General features: G+C 40.7%; 1 protein-coding gene across 1 annotated transcript; it reads right to left on the reverse strand.

Moving 5' to 3' along the window:
- Positions 1-15,346: 15,346 nt before the first annotated feature.
- LOC148877287 (cinnamyl alcohol dehydrogenase 1) lies at positions 15,347-17,360 on the reverse strand. The gene is made up of 5 exons (XM_088964755.1): positions 17,128-17,360; positions 16,850-16,963; positions 16,501-16,728; positions 15,932-16,371; positions 15,347-15,834 (listed from the first exon to the last, which is right to left on the reverse strand). Exons 1-5 carry the CDS (start codon positions 17,214-17,216, stop codon positions 15,632-15,634), a joined length of 1,074 nt encoding a protein of 357 aa, XP_088820881.1. The 5' UTR covers positions 17,217-17,360; the 3' UTR covers positions 15,347-15,631.
- Positions 17,361-18,592: the final 1,232 nt, after the last annotated feature.

Genomic DNA, 18,592 nt, shown 5'->3' on the forward strand with positions numbered 1-18,592 from the left:
GTGAACAACGGTTCCCACTTGTAGAGAAATTATAGTTGGGGTCATTTTCATAATTTTGACTAGGAATCCATGCATTGCTCGAAATAGTTGATGGGTAATTAGGTCTTTCCGTCTTCTAATTGGCGGTGAGTTAAAGTCGGGTACTAAATCATCGCAAAATGAAAGTTCGGGTACTAGATTATTGCATTAAGTTCAGGTACTAAATTGGCACTCGGCCTAAATTATAGGGTATCTATCGAGAATTTCCCTCGATTTTATTTAGAATAAATAAGTGTTGAGATCATATATTAAGTGGTAAAATAAGTAATACATCTGTTTGGTAAAAAAGTACTTATAAAAAAAGTGACATGAGAGTTGCTTCTTTTTCAACACTTCTTGGAAAAGTGTTTTCTCGAGTATAATGGACAATATAGTCCCTAGTTATTTTTTAATCCTAGTTTTACTCCTGTGCGAGGGTTTTCTTCCCTCTCCTCCCATTCGAACACAACAAACGTAAGGGCAACACACTCACTTGCAAGTCCACCAGTGACAATTGACGGTGCAAAAAATGACTGGCAAACCAGTCATTTTGCTATTTTGTATTTTTGTGTAGTTTTTCTTTGATTTCAACCACTTTTGTGAGTTTTTTTAACGCTTGAAACTCCTCTTTTCTTTGTGTTCATGGATCTGTTTTTGGGCAAGTTTAACGGTGATAACCCATCGTCCAACTACCAGCGAACAAATATTAGTTCGCCCAAACTCCTCCCCTCCATGTTTGATGTTATTTTTGGGTTTTTTTGGATGAATATTTGTTTGATTCGATTTTTTCAAATTTTCATATGAGAAATCTGAATTATTTATGCTTGTTTTTTTTTTTTTTTTGCATGGTCTATGTGATGGTTCCTATGCATATGTAGGATTTTTTTATCGCTTTTTATTGAAAGTCATGCAAAAAATATGCTGAAATATGTGGGTTATAGACTTTTTCTTGATTTTTGTATGAATAATTAGTTAAATGTTTATATTTTTCTTGATTTGTGATTGCATTTTTCTAGAAGTATTTATTATTGTTGTTGTTGTTGTTGTTGTTGTTATTATTATTATTATTATTATTATTATTATTATTATTATTATTATTATTATTATTGTTCATGTATTTTCAAGCTATATGTGCCATCAAACAAATGGACTAATTTGCCAAAAATGTAAAATATCACTCGATCAAACAAGCTTATGAAAAAATGGATCCATGAGTTTCCTAATGTGTCTTTATTTCCATCCACCTTTGTTGTAACTTGTACTTTCTATATGCTAAAGTATTCAAATGAAAAGCTTAACTTTTAAAATGTAGTTTATAGTTGTCAATGCTAGTGTGTGAAAATTGAAAACACAATTAATTAAGATCGGCTTCTATCAGGGCAAAGCTGTTCCACACCATTCTAACAGCCTTTTTCACCCTTGCATTGGGAATATATCCCCATGAAATAAAGAACAAAAGTATGGAGATATTCTTAATGCAAGGCAGTAGAGGGTGCTCGAATCGGCTTGGCCTTGACTGAAGCTGGTTTGCAACAATTCATTTAATTTCATATCTATAAGTATATACTTAAAGCATTGGGAAAGGTGTACGAATAGCATTTAGAAGTTGACACATGGTATGCTATTAGCTTAACAGGCATTATCTAAAATTTTGATGCGTGTTTCTCCCTCCCTTCTCTCCTTTACCTTTCTCTCTCTCTCTCTCTCTCTCTCTCTCTCTCTCTCTCTCTCTCTATATATATATATATATATGCTTTCTCTATTCTCTCTCGGTTCTTTCTCTTTACCTCTATAATTGCCTTTATGGTATTCAAAAATTACAAGAATGCCACATATAAGAGAAACCTCCCTATATAATTAACTATATGATATTCAAAAATTATATAAGTGACAAATATTTGAAAATTACATGAGTGCCACATAATGACATATAGGACAAACCTCCATATGTAATTGACTCTATTACATTTGAAAATTATAGGAATGCCACATATAATTATTTATGATGTTGCCATCATATAAAATAAAATGCCATCCCTCTTCTCTCTCCCCTAACTCTCTCTCTCTCCTCCTATTCTCTATCTCAACTTTTATTTATTCATTTATCATCATCATCATCATCATCATCATCATCATCATCATCATCATCATCATTATTATTATTATTATTATTATTATTATTATTATTATTATTATTATCTGAACATATATTTACTTAATCAAAGTAAATAGATTATTTACTTAAAAAAATAAATCAATAAAATAAATGAGATTTGACATTGAGAGAGAGATTTTAATAAACACTTATTTAGTTTACTAAATTATTTATTTATTTAGAAATAATATACTAACAAATTATTCTCTCCCCTTGAGCCCAATATGGGCTATCAATGTGTTGGGTCTAGTTCAAGATAGCCTATACCAATCCCAACCCAATAAACTTTCATTTATTCATTTATTTATTTTATTCAATTTAATAAATTATTATATAAATAAAAATTTATTATAAAAAAAACTAGTGTTGAACCAATGGGTTGGGTCTACCCGATGGAGATAAATTGATTGAACATAATTATAACAGTTCTAGTTCCATGATTTTGTCTTGATTAATAATTGGGTTGGATTTTGTTCTTACCTGTCTAGAACGGATTCAGATTCAGAAATGATTATTTTATGAAATATATAATTTTTATCATTTTTTATGTATGAAATAGTGAATTTGATAGAAAATAAATTAGATAGTATTAGTTAAAATGTTTAACTTATTAATATAAAAATAATTTAGTATTTTTTTATCATTTTTTATTAAGGTTATAATACTAAACTAATTGTGAACTACACAACCCCATATTTGTAGGTGTCCCACTTTATCACCTAACTTCCCATGTAGTGAGAGGTTTCTCCCTTCTCGTGTGAAAACTTTACTTTTCCACACGGTAGTTGGACCTTTTGATGGTTTAGTAGGTGCTTGGCATTGGTGCTGGGAACATTGCATCATTTTCTAATAAAAACGGTGCTAGCATCGTTGTTGAGAAAATGGTACTTATTTTTTGTTTGGAACACATATGTGTTTTCCGAGAAAACAATACTGATTTTATTTAGTACCAGTGCTGGTAGCAATGTTTTCAACATTGATCTATATTATCCAATGTCCAAGATGATGCCATATCATTGCACCACTAGAAGCAATGTGCCATTTTCTCAATAAACATTGAATTTGGCATGCTCTAGACCACACTTTCCTGATTTCCAATGCATAGTCTGGAGAAACATTTTTTTTTTTATACAAACGGTACCAAACAAGAGGGCATTGTTTGAAGCACCTCTTTCTCTGATGTAGTGCCTACGTGGTGTTGTTTTCTTAGAAAATGACATCGATGTCAAACATCACCTTTATTTTATGATTAGATTTCTGAATTGCAACTATTTCTTTCTAAGAAGACAAATATGTCCCACCTCCCCATTAGGCCTTTTCATTCCTTGAAAAGCTAAATGAGGAAGTGTCTACTAAAAATTTTTCCCTTCTCCAAAACTGAGACTAATGCATAGAATAAAAGGAGAATTTAGAGATCTCCTATAACAGCCAATTTCGAAGGACTTTCACTCTAATTACTGGGTTGAAATATAATTGATTAATTGACTTTTTTTTTCCTTTTCAAGGGCTTCTTCATAAACAAAAGACGAGAAATTCTGTATCATGGTAGACCATTTAAAGTACCAGTCTAGCTGCCTTGTACTTGAATTAAGTACCCAGTAAATAGAAACCAAAAAACCATTACACGAATGTCAACTTCCAAATTCCTTGTGTAACGAAGCAGATGAAAATCATCATCAGAAAATTGATGTCTCATTAACAAAACTGTTCAACATTTCTTGAATTCCTGAATCGTGAAACATGCAGTAAGCAAGTGCCCAGTCTAGAAAGCATATTGAAATCCATTTCATGTACCAAAAGAACTATGATTTTGATAATACAAAACCCGGCCGATTTCATACTTCATAGAATTTGCTAGAAATTTAACCAAAAGTAGTTAAATTCCAGCACAGGAAATTAACTAAAACCCATTTCCACAAGATTATATAAAACTAATAAGATAAGAAAGAGTATATAAACGAACTACTAAGAGAAAAGAAACCTGATCCTTTCTCGCCATTGAAGATATTGAAGGCATGGAGAAAATCTTAAAAGAAATATGATTGCTACAACTATGAGATGTTCTTGAAATGTCTCCTCTATATTTGCCACTTTATAACAGAGTAAAAAGATTTTGCTGTTTATTTTAAAATTTACTTCAACTATTTTTCTCGTTGTCTTGTCAGTATATATGATGAAGCTTTGGCACATAGCATGGCGCCTGCAGGCACGTACTGTACTAGGCCAGAGCTCTACTTTCTATTAAGGCTCCTCTCCTCCTGCACATTGCCAATTTGCTTTGTTTAGGTTCTCTGAAGCTGCGAACTAATGGGCCAAATTTTTAATTGGGCCTGGGCATGGGCTTAAGAATACCATGATCTGGACTCTGGACTTGATAGATCCATTTCCATAAGAGCTTTTTACCCTGAAAAAATGTAGTCGACGATGAGAGGATCAGAGGAAATATATTTTGGCAGTTCTGGCTGTTCTTAAGCTTCCTGTACATACCATGCAAGTTCAAACCCATCCAACGAGATTAAGATTGCATTAAATTGAAAACTACTTTAAGTAAGTGTAGGACAAACCCGAGATAAAACCTTCACTAAATTTTCAATAATAATATCAGCAGTAGGTTCAGTACGTATTAGCAAAAAAATCAGTTTTCACATTCCAAGTACAATTAAACTACAGAGCTCTTGCCAACAAATGCATAGCACTCTCTTCCATATTTCCACAAAATACACAACAACTGGAAACATTAAATCCTCGTTCAAGAGTGAAAGCGGCAACCGGAACAAAATTTCTAATCACCCTCCATAAACACAACTTATACCTAGGACCAACTTTCAGTTTCCAAACCTCTCTAATTAACCTTTCTTTCTCCGAGGATCATTGAAATTCCCTCCTCCTCCAGATTGATATATAAGCATTCTTAACGCTCAGAGAACCATTCTTTGCTAACCTCCAACTAAACCTATCAACCTGGATATCCCTAAATATATGCACATTCAAAACATAAGACACCCAATTATCCCTAAGAGATTGACATACTGCTTCCAAATTCCAATTTCCTATGGAATCCAAAAGCTCATTAAATGAGATATTCCTAGCTTGCCGAGCCACAGGGCCAAAGGAGCTAGCTATAAAATGCATGGTTTTTAAAACCAAACCGGTTATCGGTTTGAACGGTCTGACCGTTCGACCCGAATGGTCAGCCCGTTTTGAAAAAAAAATTTAAAAAATTGAAAAACGGTCCAAACTATTCAAACGGTTCGAACAACTAACCAGCTGGTTCAGCGGTTTGCTGACCAAAATCAACGGTTTTGGTGGAAAAAGGCAGGTTTGGAGGAAAATGGAACCGGCTCCTGGTTTTCTGGTCCGACCATCCGGTCTGGTCCAGTTTTGAAAACCATGATAAAATGATTATCTACTTGAATTCAAAGCACATTCTAAATATTCTCAGCAGAATTCAACGAAACCTTAAACACCATATTAGGTTTAAGAAGAAAAATGGATCTATAAATATTTTTCCAAATTCTTGAATAATTAGATTTCAATTTATGAGGAAAAATACAGTGAAATTGAACATATTTAACCACCATAGGATCTAGGAGAGCAAATTTGATTCCAATTTGTCCAACTAAAACCCTTAGTATTCTTCCCAAAAGACCACCAAAATTTCCTTAGAACTCTAACAAGTTTTTCATTCAGACCGTTTGGAAGAGCCACAACAAACATGACATGATTAGGAATGGATTGAAGAGCTGATTTCAAAAGAACTAGCTTACCTACCTGAGAAAAATTGACAGCTTTCCACCCATTTAATTTGGATTGAAATTTATCTAACAAATAAGTAAAAGAAGAATTCATATTTCTATCCCAAAAAAGAGGAATAATTATGATAGTGCACGATCTGGAAGCTCCTATTAGAAGATTTCCTAGACCCTAGTCGCATGGCGAGTTGGACCAAGCTGCAAGATAAAGGATCAGAGAACCCAGGGTGGATAACCCAGCAAGGTCGATCCGATTCTTAAGTTCGTATTGAATTATGGATGCGAGCTGAATACTTGAGTGCTAGTGAGCAAATAATCGCGCGTTCCTGAGTCTTGGGGGGTGATGCCCTTATGTAGCTAACATGCTGTAGGCCTCTCGAAATGTTCCCAGAACCTTCGATCCATGACGTTAGGATCCGTTCCGCTTTGGAAAGAGAGTAATGTGTCAATTAATGAGGTTTATTGTTTCCCTCCGATTCGGACGGGGAGAATATAAGGCCTACGGTTACGCAATGTGATCCTAGGAGGCTCGGAGATAACTGGCGACCTACTAGGTTCGGTTACGTGACATCTCGGCATGTATGGGTACCGAGGTGCTCTGGTACCAAGGTACTCTAGTTCCGAGGTGCTCTAGTGCTGAGGTGCTCTGGTACCGAGGTACTCTAGTTTCGAGGTGCTTTGATCCCGAAGGGACCAAGCTCTTGAGGTCCTGCAATCTGATGTCATGACACCACACGCTGATCTGTTGTCTGCATGGCAGGCTGCATCCACGTGTCCCTTACTCATTAGGTTGGGCCAAACCACCCGTCATCAATTGCCCCCCACTCCCCATGCCAGGGGTCCCGACCCGATGTGGGGAGTTCATGGTAAGCCCAGGTGGGTTTGGCACGACTTCCAGCCAGTTCGTGAGATGACTCTTCGGTCAGACCTACATAACTTGTTGGCTCGACCAAGGAAAGCCCAGATCACGTACCGGGTATGCGCGGACGTCATGCTATTTATTAACTCCGCAGACATCAAAACACGCGCTTAACCAATTTCGACTTCTGGTAGCGTGCAACCGGTTTTCATGGGAGCCATCGGATTGCATAGATCTCGACCATTGAGATCCAATCACGATGGCTATAAATATGAGCCAGAGGGACCCATTTTTTTGCCACATATTGCGTGCTTGATTTTGTTGAGGTCGTGCTCCAGTTCATCCGATTTGGTGTCAGTTGCCTTTGCACCCAAGGTCTTTTCGCTTCCTCCGGTTTTCTTGGTGAGTTCATCTCTCCTTATTTTTGTTTCATGTTGTCTTCTTCGACTTAGTTCAATATGTCTAGTATTAGTTTGGGTAGCCTTTTTTTATGAGAGTGAAGAGTTTGCTGGGGCTGAGGTGGGCACCTCAAGGCAGGCCATAGAGTCTTACCCTGCCGAGGTGGATACCTCAGTGCGGGGTGCGGACTCCAACCCATGCGAGGTGGACTCACCTCGGCAAGAGCGCGAGATTCTCTACCTTAGCTAAAAGGGTAGGTAGGCGTATGACTCACTTAGAGTTGTGTGCCTTAGCTGTCATCTAGTTCAAGCGCATATACTTTGTAAAGGTTGTGTCCTTTAGCTAGTCACACGGTCGAGGGGTCCTGGGCGCTGAGTGAAGTCAAAACATTAACACTAAAGTTGGAGCTAAGGGGGGAAGGAACTTTGCACTTTTCATTGGAGGTTCTTAGAGTTTCAAGTATGAGGAACCAATCTTCCATTCAAGTTTTCTAGCCAAAAGGTGTTAGGGACAATGACCTTCTTGATTCTGTAGGGACCTTCCCAGTTGGGGCCGAGCTTTCCAACACCAGGCTTAGGCACCATGACCATTTTGAGGACAAGGTCGCCTTCCTTGTAATGTCGGTGTTTCACTTGAGAGTTGTAGTAGTGGGGTACCCTTTGCTAATAGGCCACAACCTTGAATTGAGCCTGCTCTCAGACGCCTTCCAATAGGTCCATATTATTTCTAAGTTCTTCATCATTCTCAGCTTCATTGTATGCCTCAGTCTGAAGTGTCGCCTAGACAATCTTTGTTGGAATGACAACCTTGGTGCCATAAGTCAAGTTAAATGGGGTCTCACCCATGGCGGTCCGAGGTGTCGTCTGATAGGCGCATAGGACACTGTATAGTTCATCAACCCAGAGGCCTTTGGCTCTATTTAGTCTTGTCTTCATCCTGTCCAAGATAGTCCTATTGGTGACCTCAGTAGCCTGTTGGTTTAGGGGAAGCCCACCAAGATGTACTATTGCTTGATGCCGAGGCCGGCACACCATTCTCTAAACCTGGCATTGTCGAATTGCTTGTTGTTGTCAACGACGAGCATGTGGGGGATGCCGAAGTGGCAAATGATGTTCTTCCAAAAGAAATCCTGAATCATCTTGGCTGTGATGGTGGCCAAGGGATCGGCTTCGATCCACTTAGTGAAGTAATCAATTGTGACAACAAGGTATTTCCTATTCCTAGTGAATTGAGGGAAATGGCCGAGGAGATCCATTCTCCTTTGGCGAAGGGCCATAGACTATTGAGAGCCAATAGGGTTGTGGATGACCATTGGGAGATGTTGGAGTGTCTCTAGCATCGGTTACACTTTTGCACTAGCTCAATTGCATCCTTTTATATGGTGGTCAAAAATACCCTTGCCTTAGTACTTTTTTGGGCCAAGGCTCTACCTTTGAGGTGGTTGCTACAGATGCCTTCATGTATCTCCTAGAGCATGTACTCACCCTCCTCCTAACGAAGGCATTGGGGGTAGGGCAAGGTAATGGGCTGCTTGTTGTCAGATCGCCTTGCTTTATTTCTATCAGAGGGGAGTTGTTCATGTTGTAGGTAGTTGAGTATGGGATCCATCCAACAGGGATCCACTTGCACAGGGAGTACGTGAGCTTCTTCTACTGGGTCATGCTAACTTCTCAAAACGGATAGTGTGGTTGAGGGCTAGATCCGAAGTATTTGCCAACTTGGATAGGGTGTTGGTCCTCATGTTCTCAACTCGTGGTACTTGCAGCATGGCAAAGCGTTGAAAGTGGTGGGCTAGCTCTCGTACCTTGGCCAAGTATGTGATATGTTGGGTTCTCTGGTCTCGTACTTGCCATTTACTTGGTTCACCACCAGTTGAGAGTCACTAAAGACTTCAATGTGTTGGGCGTCGGGGTCTTTAGCAAGTTGCAATCCAATAAGTAGGGCCTCATACTCCAACTTCATTGTTGGAGGCCGAGAAGTCAAATCACAATGCATACTCCACCCCATTGTCTTCCAGGGTAACGAGTATGAGGCTTGTTCCACTTCTCTTTGCATTGAAAGACCCATCCATGAATAGTTTCTAGATCGGTTGAGGTCCCTCATCTTTTATGGGAGCCTAGTTGAGGGATCTACTGAAGGTGCACTCCACCAAGAAATCCGCCAGGACTTGCACTTTGATTATAGGCCTCATCTAGTACTTTAAGTTAAACTCATATAGCTCAATAACCCATTTGGTTAGCTGATCTAAGGTCTTGAGCTTGGAAAGTACCGACTTGAGGGGTTGGCTAGTCAAGACTGTGGTGCTGTAGTCTTGAAAATAGGGTCTGAGTTTTCTAACCGAGACCACCAAGGTGGAAGCCAACTTCTCCACTTCAGGTACCTGGTCTCGGTGTCGTAGAGGACCTTGCTAACATAGTAGATAGGCATTTGCACTCCTTCTTTTTCTCTCACTGGAATAGAGTTGACGGTATCGTCCCAACCGAGAGGTATAGGAACAATGTGTTTCTAGAAGCGGCCGAGTGAGCAGAGGGGGTGAGGTGAGGTAAGAGTTTAGTTTGTCAAAGGCTTGTTGGCATTCTTTGGTCCACTTGAATGCCTTCAGTTTCTTGGTGGCTTAGAAGAAGGGTAGGCAATGGTTGGCCAACTTTGACATGAATCGGTTGAGGGCAGCCACTCGGCCAGTAAGCCGTGGTGCCATGTCAAGTATAGTTTGAATCTTCTCTGGGTTGGCCTCAATACCCCACTGTGTGATGATAAAGCCCAAGAATTTTTTCGAGGTGACGCCAAAAGCACACTTGCTGGGGTTAAGCCTCATGTCGTACTTCCTCAGCATAACAAAGGCTTCGACATTTCTTCCCATCTAGTGCCTTTACGCTCTTCACAACCATGTCATCCACATAGGCTTCGACGTTTCTTCCCATCTAGTGCTAGAAAAATTTGTTCACAAGTCGTTGATAGGTGGCTCCGGCATTATTCAGGCTGAAGGGCATGACTTTATAGCAGTAAGTTCCATGCTTAGCGATGAATGAGTTTTTCTCCTTGTCCTTGGTATGCATCTTAATCTGGTTGTATCTAGATAAGGCATCCATGAAGCTTAATAGCTCGTACTCTGTGGTGGTGTTGACGAGGTGGTCAATCCTCGATAAAGGAAAGCTAACTTTGGGGCAAGCTCAATTGAGGTCTGTGAAATCAATACAGATCTGCCATTTCCCATTATCCTTCTTAACCATGACCACATTGGACAACCAGTTAGGGTAATGTACCTCTCGGATGAAGCCAACGTCAAGTAGCTTATCAACCTCCTCCCCGATGGCTTTCCAATGATTCAATGTAAAGTTCCTCTTTTTCTGTTGAACTCGCCTACAACTTGGGTCCACACTCCGCCTTGAGTAATGACCAAAGGGTCAATTCTGGGCATGTCAGTGGAAGACCAAGCAAAGTCGTAAGCATTAGCTTTAAGGAAGCTTACCAGTTCAGAAAGGGTGTCTGGAGGAAGGTCCTCGGCTTGTTGGTTCATTCCTAAGGTCGAGCCCCTCCAATGACAAAGCTTATTTATTTTTGCCTATTAGCACTGCCACATAGCATTGTCTGGCTGTTTGTCAATCCCCTTGAACAACTTCGACGCCGTGCTCAATGGGAAAATTTAGGGCAAGGTGGTAGGAAGAAATGGCCACCTTGAGTGCATGAAGGGTCAGCCTACCGATGATGGCATTGTAGGGGGAGCTTATCTTCATGACCAAGATCTCGATCATCCTCGCTGATTGCCGAGGCTTTACTCCTACCGTTATTGGTAGGGTGATTCTTCCCTCCAGTGGCACGTCGGTCGGCTGCAACCGCTCTGGGGTCAGCTTCATCTTTTCAAAAGTATCATGAAAGAGGATGTTGGCTAATGACACACTATCGATGTGGATCCTCTTCACCATGAAGTTGGTAATGGTCATCGACACCACCAATGCGTCATCATAGGGCACCGAGACCCCCTTCAAATCGTCATCCAAAAAGGTGATTCCCTCGTATTTCTTTGGCTTCTTGGGGCTGACCCTTGGATGTTGAGTTGCCTGGTGTAGGCCTTTTGGGCTGAGGCTATGGCTCCACATGAGCTTATGCCCCCCACTATGACATCAATGACCCTGGCCATGTTGCTATTATGTTGTTGTTGCTGATGTGAGGACAAGGCACCGGTGTTGCCCCCCACATATTCTTTCAAGTGACCATGGAGGATGAGAGACTTGGTTTCATTTTTTCAAGTCGTAGCAATCCTTAGTGTCATGGACAGTACTGCGGTGGCACTTGTAGTACTTCTTTGGATTACCCCTCTTGGGGTTCCTCTTCATTTTTTTTTCCGGCCACTTCATGTACTCCTCTTTCCCTACTTGCATGAGGATTTGCGTTCGGTAGAGTTAAGTGGCATATATTTGTTGTAGATTAAGGCTGGTGGCTTCTTGTTGCCACATTGTTGTTGTTATTGTTGTCGTGGATGTCTCTACTTCCTCTTCTTCTTTAAACTCCCTCGGTTGGGATCAGCCTTGCCCTCCAGACGCTTGCCGGTTGAGGCCTCCTTGGTGGCGATGTACTTTTGTGCCTTCTTCAAAAATTCTACCTTGTTTTTGGGCAGTGTCTTGACAATGGATCACTTGAGGGGTCTAGGCTGGAGGTCGTTGATTGTTGCATGCATTGAAGCCAAGGAGTTGAGGTCTCGGACCTCGAGCTACCATAGACTCTCACCATGCTTCTATTGGATGGACATGAGGGAGACGACGGTCTTCTAGCACCGTCGGCTATTGATGAAGTGGGAGAGGAAAAGATTGGTGAACTGTTCCCACGAGATGATGGAGCGAGGAGTGAGTCCCAAGAACCATCGGTGGGCTGCCACCTTGAAGGTCACCTGGAAAGCTTGGCACGTCACGGTGTTAGAATATCTATATAGGAGCATGAGCGCTCGAAAGCTTTCCAGGTGGTCGTCTGGGTCAGTGGTTCCATCATACAGTTCCAATGTGGGGTTTTTGAAGTGAGGTGGGAGAGGCTTCGAGGTGATGTTGTTGGTGAAGGCATCCATTCTGTTGGACGAGGGGTTTTGACTGGTGGAGGCATCACCTCGGCCCTCCTTGACTTGTCGAAGTTCATCTTGCATGATGCCGATCTACGCTTGTAGGTCGCGAATTCTTTTGTCAATGGGGGCTTGGGCCTCATCTTTGTCCTCTCGAACACAGAATGGGTCAGACCGGTTCCTAGAGTACTTTGACGCGGGCATGTCCTGGTTCCTTTGAGCCCATTGATCATTGAGGAGTTCATGGAGATCTGACACATGAGAGAGAGAGGCGAGGTGTTGGCCTCTAGCCCTTAGAGGAAGATTGTAGTTGTCAAAGCGCCTGCCTTCGTTCCGAGGGCTCTCCACTTGATAGTAGCGGTCGTAGTCCCAAAAATTGTCTTAGGATCTGACTAGATCACCCCCTATCGGCTGGGGAGGCAAGAGGTCTTCAACGGCTTGCTAGCACGTGGGCTACTACTATTGGACATTGAGGGGTCGACTCTTTTAGGTGCAATGGGGCATTGGATCAGTGGAGCTTGGGAAGAGCGTCCACTGTGATGCCCCTAGCTGCTAGCTCCCAATGGGGTGGCTACCCTATGGGTGGCCTCCTAATGAGCGCCCCACCTCATCTAGTCTCTAAGTAATATTGTCGAGTTGGTCAAGGACCATCTTGAATTGGTCTATGGTGGCTAGGTTCTAAGCATTTTGAGTGTAATCTTGGTTATCAGCCATTGTGTTGGAAGCTTGGTAGTTTTTTGAAGCAAGTCTTTACTTAGGGGAAGCCTTAGTAGTTGTTCTCACAGACGGCGCCAATTGTTGCTGCCAAGGTTGGGTCGAGGGCAACAATGTAATTATGCTTCCGTAGACAAGGGCTAATTGAGTTCGAGGGTTGATGAGTCAAGGGCCTGTAAGTCCAATTTGTGAGGGAAGAAGCACGTCAGAGGCCCTGGGTTTTATCTTAGAGGCAGAGACTCCAAAGGTCAAGTTAGTAAGTGTGTAGCAAGGGGTCGGACAAAGCCTGAGAGAGAGAGCTTAGGCAAGGTCACCAGGATGCTAGAGAGCTTGAGAGTAGAAAAGACTAGGGGTGAGCATTCGGTTTATTGGATTAAAAACCTAACCAAATAAACTGAAATTTTAAAAACTGAAACTAAAATAATAAAAACCAAAACCGAAATTTAGAAAAATTGAAATATCCGAAACCAAAGTTTTGGGTTCGGTTTTCGGTAGACTTGGAAATTGGGTTGGGTGGGTCCGGTTCGGGTTGGGTTAAGGTATTTTGGGTCGATTTCGGGTTGGGTTGTCAAATGCTAGACCCTAACCCAAAATGTTTGAGTTAGGGTTGACCCATGGGTCAATTCGGGTCATCCTAAAAAATAATTGAAATTTAAAAAAAATAAAGAAAAATTACATGAAAAATATCAAAATTAAAAGAATTAACCTTAAAATTCCAAATATAAAATAAAAACTTGAAGATTTAACAATTTAAAGAGTAAACAATAAAAAGTAAATACTAAATAGAAAAAATTAAAGAGTGGAAACTTCTAGCAATGCATAAATAATCCCAATTAGACTTGACAGTCGGGTCAACGGGTTGACCCATGACCCAACCCAACCCAGTTTTTTTGGGTCGGGTCGGGTCATTTTCACATTTGGGTTGCTAAATATGAGACCTACCCCTATTTTCGGGTCGGGTTCGCGGGTTGGGTCAACTTTTTGCCAGGTCTAGTTTTTTGTTATTTCGATTAAAACTGAATTTTAATAATATATACTTTATTATATATATTATATATTATAAAATATATATTATGAAATCGAATTTCAGTATATTATATATAATATATTATATATTATATATTACATATTATATTTTATATATTATATATTATATATAATAATAAAAAGTTTGGTTAATTCGGTTAACCGAAATTCTAATTCCAAAAACCGAAACCAAAAACCGAAATAGCCGAACCGATTTAACCAAAAACCAAAAAAACCAAAATCAAAATTTTCGATTCGATTATTCGGTTTTAACCAAATTATGCTCACCCCTATAAAAGACAAGATAACTTTCCCTAACGCCACTTATTTATACTTGAGCTTTAGACATGTTCATGGGTCGGGCCGGACCGGGTTTGGGCCGGGCTTTGACTCTTTATTAACAGAAAAATGTTAGGCCCGAGCCCGAGCCCGGCCCGACCAATGGGCCTACAACTTGGGCCCGAGCCCGGCCCTGATAAAAAGCCTGAAGCCCAAGCCCGAGCTTGAAGCCCAACCTAATAAAAGATATTCAAAATTTTCCCTATTCAAATAAACATTATCTATTTTAATTCAGATGTTTTTTTTCCCCTATTTAAATGAACAATGGGCCTATAAGTGAATCAACAACCTTCTCAAATAAAAAAAAATTATTCAAATGGACATCACATAGGGTTTTTACTTAGGTTTAACTATAGGTCAGGCCAGGCTATTTTGGCAAAGCTCGAGCCCGACTCGAATTTTATGTGGGCCAGGCTTTTTGGCCCGAGGTTAAGCTCACGGGCCAAAAAGCCCGTTCAAGCCCGTCCGGGGGTTGGGCCGGGCCGGACTGGCCTATCGAACCACCCGGCCCATGAACAGGTATATTAAGGTTGCCTGGAATTTGTTAGCAGCGGATGGCCCAAGATGCCATCCGAACAATGCCACATGTCAAAATCCCATGCCTGCCATGTACGCCTACGTCAAATATCCCATTATAATCAGGATCTTCCACCCACAATAATCTTATCCACATTCTAGTCATGACTAGATTGTTGATCACGTTCAACTCAATTTAAATCATTTTGCCGAGTATGCAGGGTGGTGAGAAAAACTTTGGCTACCCAAGTTAATGGAGGCCACCCTTCATCCACATCAACAACCATAAATGAAATGAACCTGGGGATAGTGAACCGCTTAACTTGTTCTATATAAAATCTACATAGGAATATGTATGTATGAGAATTCTGATTTTCCAACGTCCATGTACGGATTTAATGGGATTGATTGCCATGTTTCCGAGGATATTATAAGGAGACCCAACATGTGGCCGATCAACACCCAGGTTATGCTATGGGGCCCACGGCGATGGGGATTCACAGAACTAACATTTCACATTATTTGTGAGTACAAATCCCCTGGAAAACCTTTATTTCCTGATTCCATAATTCCATCGTTAAGAAAAAAGAAAAAGTACAAATTCCCTGACTAACTGTCACTACATAACACATTCTTATTACATGATATTATTCAGAATCTCCAGAAAAAATCTCAAACACTAGCGAGAGAGAGAGAGAACCACAACTTCACAATAAAAGTCAGCATTAAGAAGAAGAAGAAGAATGCGTGAGGACGAAGTGATGTAAAAGAAGCAATAACACTAGCAATTGTTGATTGTAGTATCGTTACTGATCAAGCTTGCTCCCGGCCACATCCACCACGAACCTGTATCTCACATCGTTTTTTTCCAACCTTTCCAAGGCTGTATTTACATAATCCATCTTCACCACTTCGATCTGCGAAGTCAGCCCCTTCTCCTTGCAGAACTCGAGCATCTCTTCTGTTTCTTGCATGCTGCCTATGAAGCTCCCCGTGATCGTCTTCCTCCCTTCAAGGTACATACAATACACGAATTTCATTTTAACATTTTCAGTAAAATTAAGAAAGCTGATGAAGTAGAGAGTATAGAAGATAGGTAGGCCCACCTAGTATCACCACGGGAGTAACGAATTGCAGAGGATTTGCAATGACGCCGAGCAAGATCAACTTTCCATCAACCTTCAAGAGAGAGAGGTAAGGTTCGAGAGGATGAAAAACAGGGACAGTGTTGATGATGTAGTCAAGGCTATCAGCGGCCTTTTGCATCGCTTCAGCATCAGAGCTTACGAGGTAGGCATCGGCACCCAGATGCTCCAACGCTTCCTCTCTCTTCTTGTCGGAGGAGCTAATCACAGTGACATGGTGACCCATCGCCTTGGCAATCTTCACACCCATGTGTCCAACCCCCCCGAGACCCAGAATTCCTCCTCTCAGCCCACTCTTCTTGAATCCAAAATGGCTCAACGGGCTATACACTGTCAACCCAGCGCATAGTAGCGGGGCCGCTTGTTCTGGTGCCAATCCATCTGGTATTTTCACCACGAATCTAGCATGAACACCCCAAAGCAGCAGGGTTAAAAGAAATTATCAACCTTCCATTATGGGGTGGAACTAAAAACTGAAAAGGAGGAAAGAAAGAGAACAGTAAAGCGATTCTAGATTCTGTTTCTTTTACTTTTGATCAACGACCATGGCGCCAGCGAACCCTCCTTGGGTGGGTTTACCATCGGGGTAGACATCATTATAGGACCAAATCCTCTTGTTACAGTACTGCTCGATGTTCGATTTACAAGGAGAGCACTCTCTGCAACAACCAACTATGACGCCAACTCCGACGCGATCACCGGCTTTGAACTTGGTCACACCAGACCCAACCTCCACCACTTCACCCACGACTTCATGCCTTCAAAGTTAATTCAGTTATTTACAGAACAAAATAATCGAAACATACAAACAAAACACAATTTAGAGAAACAAAAGACAAGCAATGGGACGGTCGGAGTAATATATAATTACATACATACCCAGGAACCATGGGGTAGTTGGACATTCCGAGGTCATTCTTGAGTTGGTGGAGATCGGTATGACATATGCCACAACATAGCACCTTGATGAACACATCCTCCGGACCTGTGTTTCTGTTTGTTTTCACCACCACAGAATAAACATAGATAAAGAAGAAGAAGCTTTAGCAGACAAAAGAGCAGACTGGGTTGTGAAGGAAAATTAAAATAGAATATATTTATCAATGGAATTTCAAAGCAGGGTTTGGAGGGTTTTGTCAAAATTAAGAAAGCTCTACCTTAGACCGTAAGTGTAAGGCGATAGGAACCCTGTTGGGTCTCTTGCTGCCCAACCCACCGTAGTTCTCTCCTTTTCCAGACTACCCATTTTTGTGATGAGAGAGAGAGAGGGAGGGAAAAGGTTTCGAGTTCTACCGCTCCTGTTTATTGGAGATTCGGAACTCGGAAGGATGCAGGACGGGGAGACGAGCCCGAGGAATCCCCTAATTTATAAGGATGTCGAATGAAGAGTAGAGACTGAACGTACGTAAAGCGGATTTATACAAAACGGTAGGTAAATGTGATGCGTCATGCGAACTCTGCGTCCTCCAGGCTCCAACTTGTGTACCGCTAAAGTGCCAAGTATGGTCGAGTGGTCCCGCTACCAGTAACGGTGATTGCAGCACTTGACCCACATCAGTCGGTTACCACCTACTCCCCAAAAGTCAGCTAAAAATTGAATGATCAGAACCACCAAACCGCTGACATTTGGGACAATCAGTCAGTGTTTGGTTTGAAAAAAAAAAAAGGTCGGGAAAGACAGGAAAACCAAAAGTTATAAGTCTTCCCCGTCCCCGCTGACGGTAACAAGGTTCCCCGTCCCTGGGATCCCCATTCCTGTGATTTTAATAAAATAATTAAATTTTATAATCTTATTAAGAAAGATTTAAACATATTTTTAAAAATATTAATATATATATATATATATGTATATAAACATATGCATACATATATACATGTATATTAGTGGGGATCCCATGGGGTGGGGATTAGATCCCCATAGGGCGGGAAATGCTTTCCTTGTCCTTGGTCTGTTTTCACTAATGGGGATGAAAATTTTGTCAACCCCGTCTCCACAGAAGAAATTCATCCCATCCCCGCTCCATTTGGGGCCCTATAGGGATCAGGGAAATAGGAAAAAGTGTCATCCCTATGAATAATAGGGTAATGTGTATTCACTTATAAACCTGGTCTTTCTAGCTGGACCAGGGATTATGTGAACCCGAATCTCCTCCAAACAAAAAACTCGTCTCAATATGTTCCAACAAAAAAAAAATTGGAATCCATTAGGCTATGTTTGATTGTAGTGCAAATTTATTTGTACTAGTACAAATGCAAAAAAAATGCAAATTTTTGTTTAATTTTATTTTGAACTTCACTTTATTTTGCTTCATGTCTTAATTTACTTCATTTGTACTACAATCAAACAAAATAATCTAAAATTTGAAATAAAAATAAGTCAAAATTTACACTCAAATCATTTGCACTATCATGGTTTTGCATCAGAGCAAATTTATTTACATTACAACCATACATAGTCTCATGCATGAAATGTGTGGATACAAATCATGTTGGAACCTGTTTGGAGCAGTCACTTTATGATGGTTTTGGAGAGTAGTGATGTAAGGTAGGTATTGACTTTTTTTTGGGTTACTAATGTTATATGTATGTATGCATGTATGCTTAGTTTTTCATCAATTTTGT

The sequence above is a fragment of the Nelumbo lutea genome, chromosome 1 (genome assembly GCF_056320005.1).
Source record: "Nelumbo lutea isolate HS-2025 chromosome 1, American lotus-T2T, whole genome shotgun sequence".
NCBI classification, from domain to species: Eukaryota; Viridiplantae; Streptophyta; class Magnoliopsida; order Proteales; family Nelumbonaceae; genus Nelumbo; species Nelumbo lutea.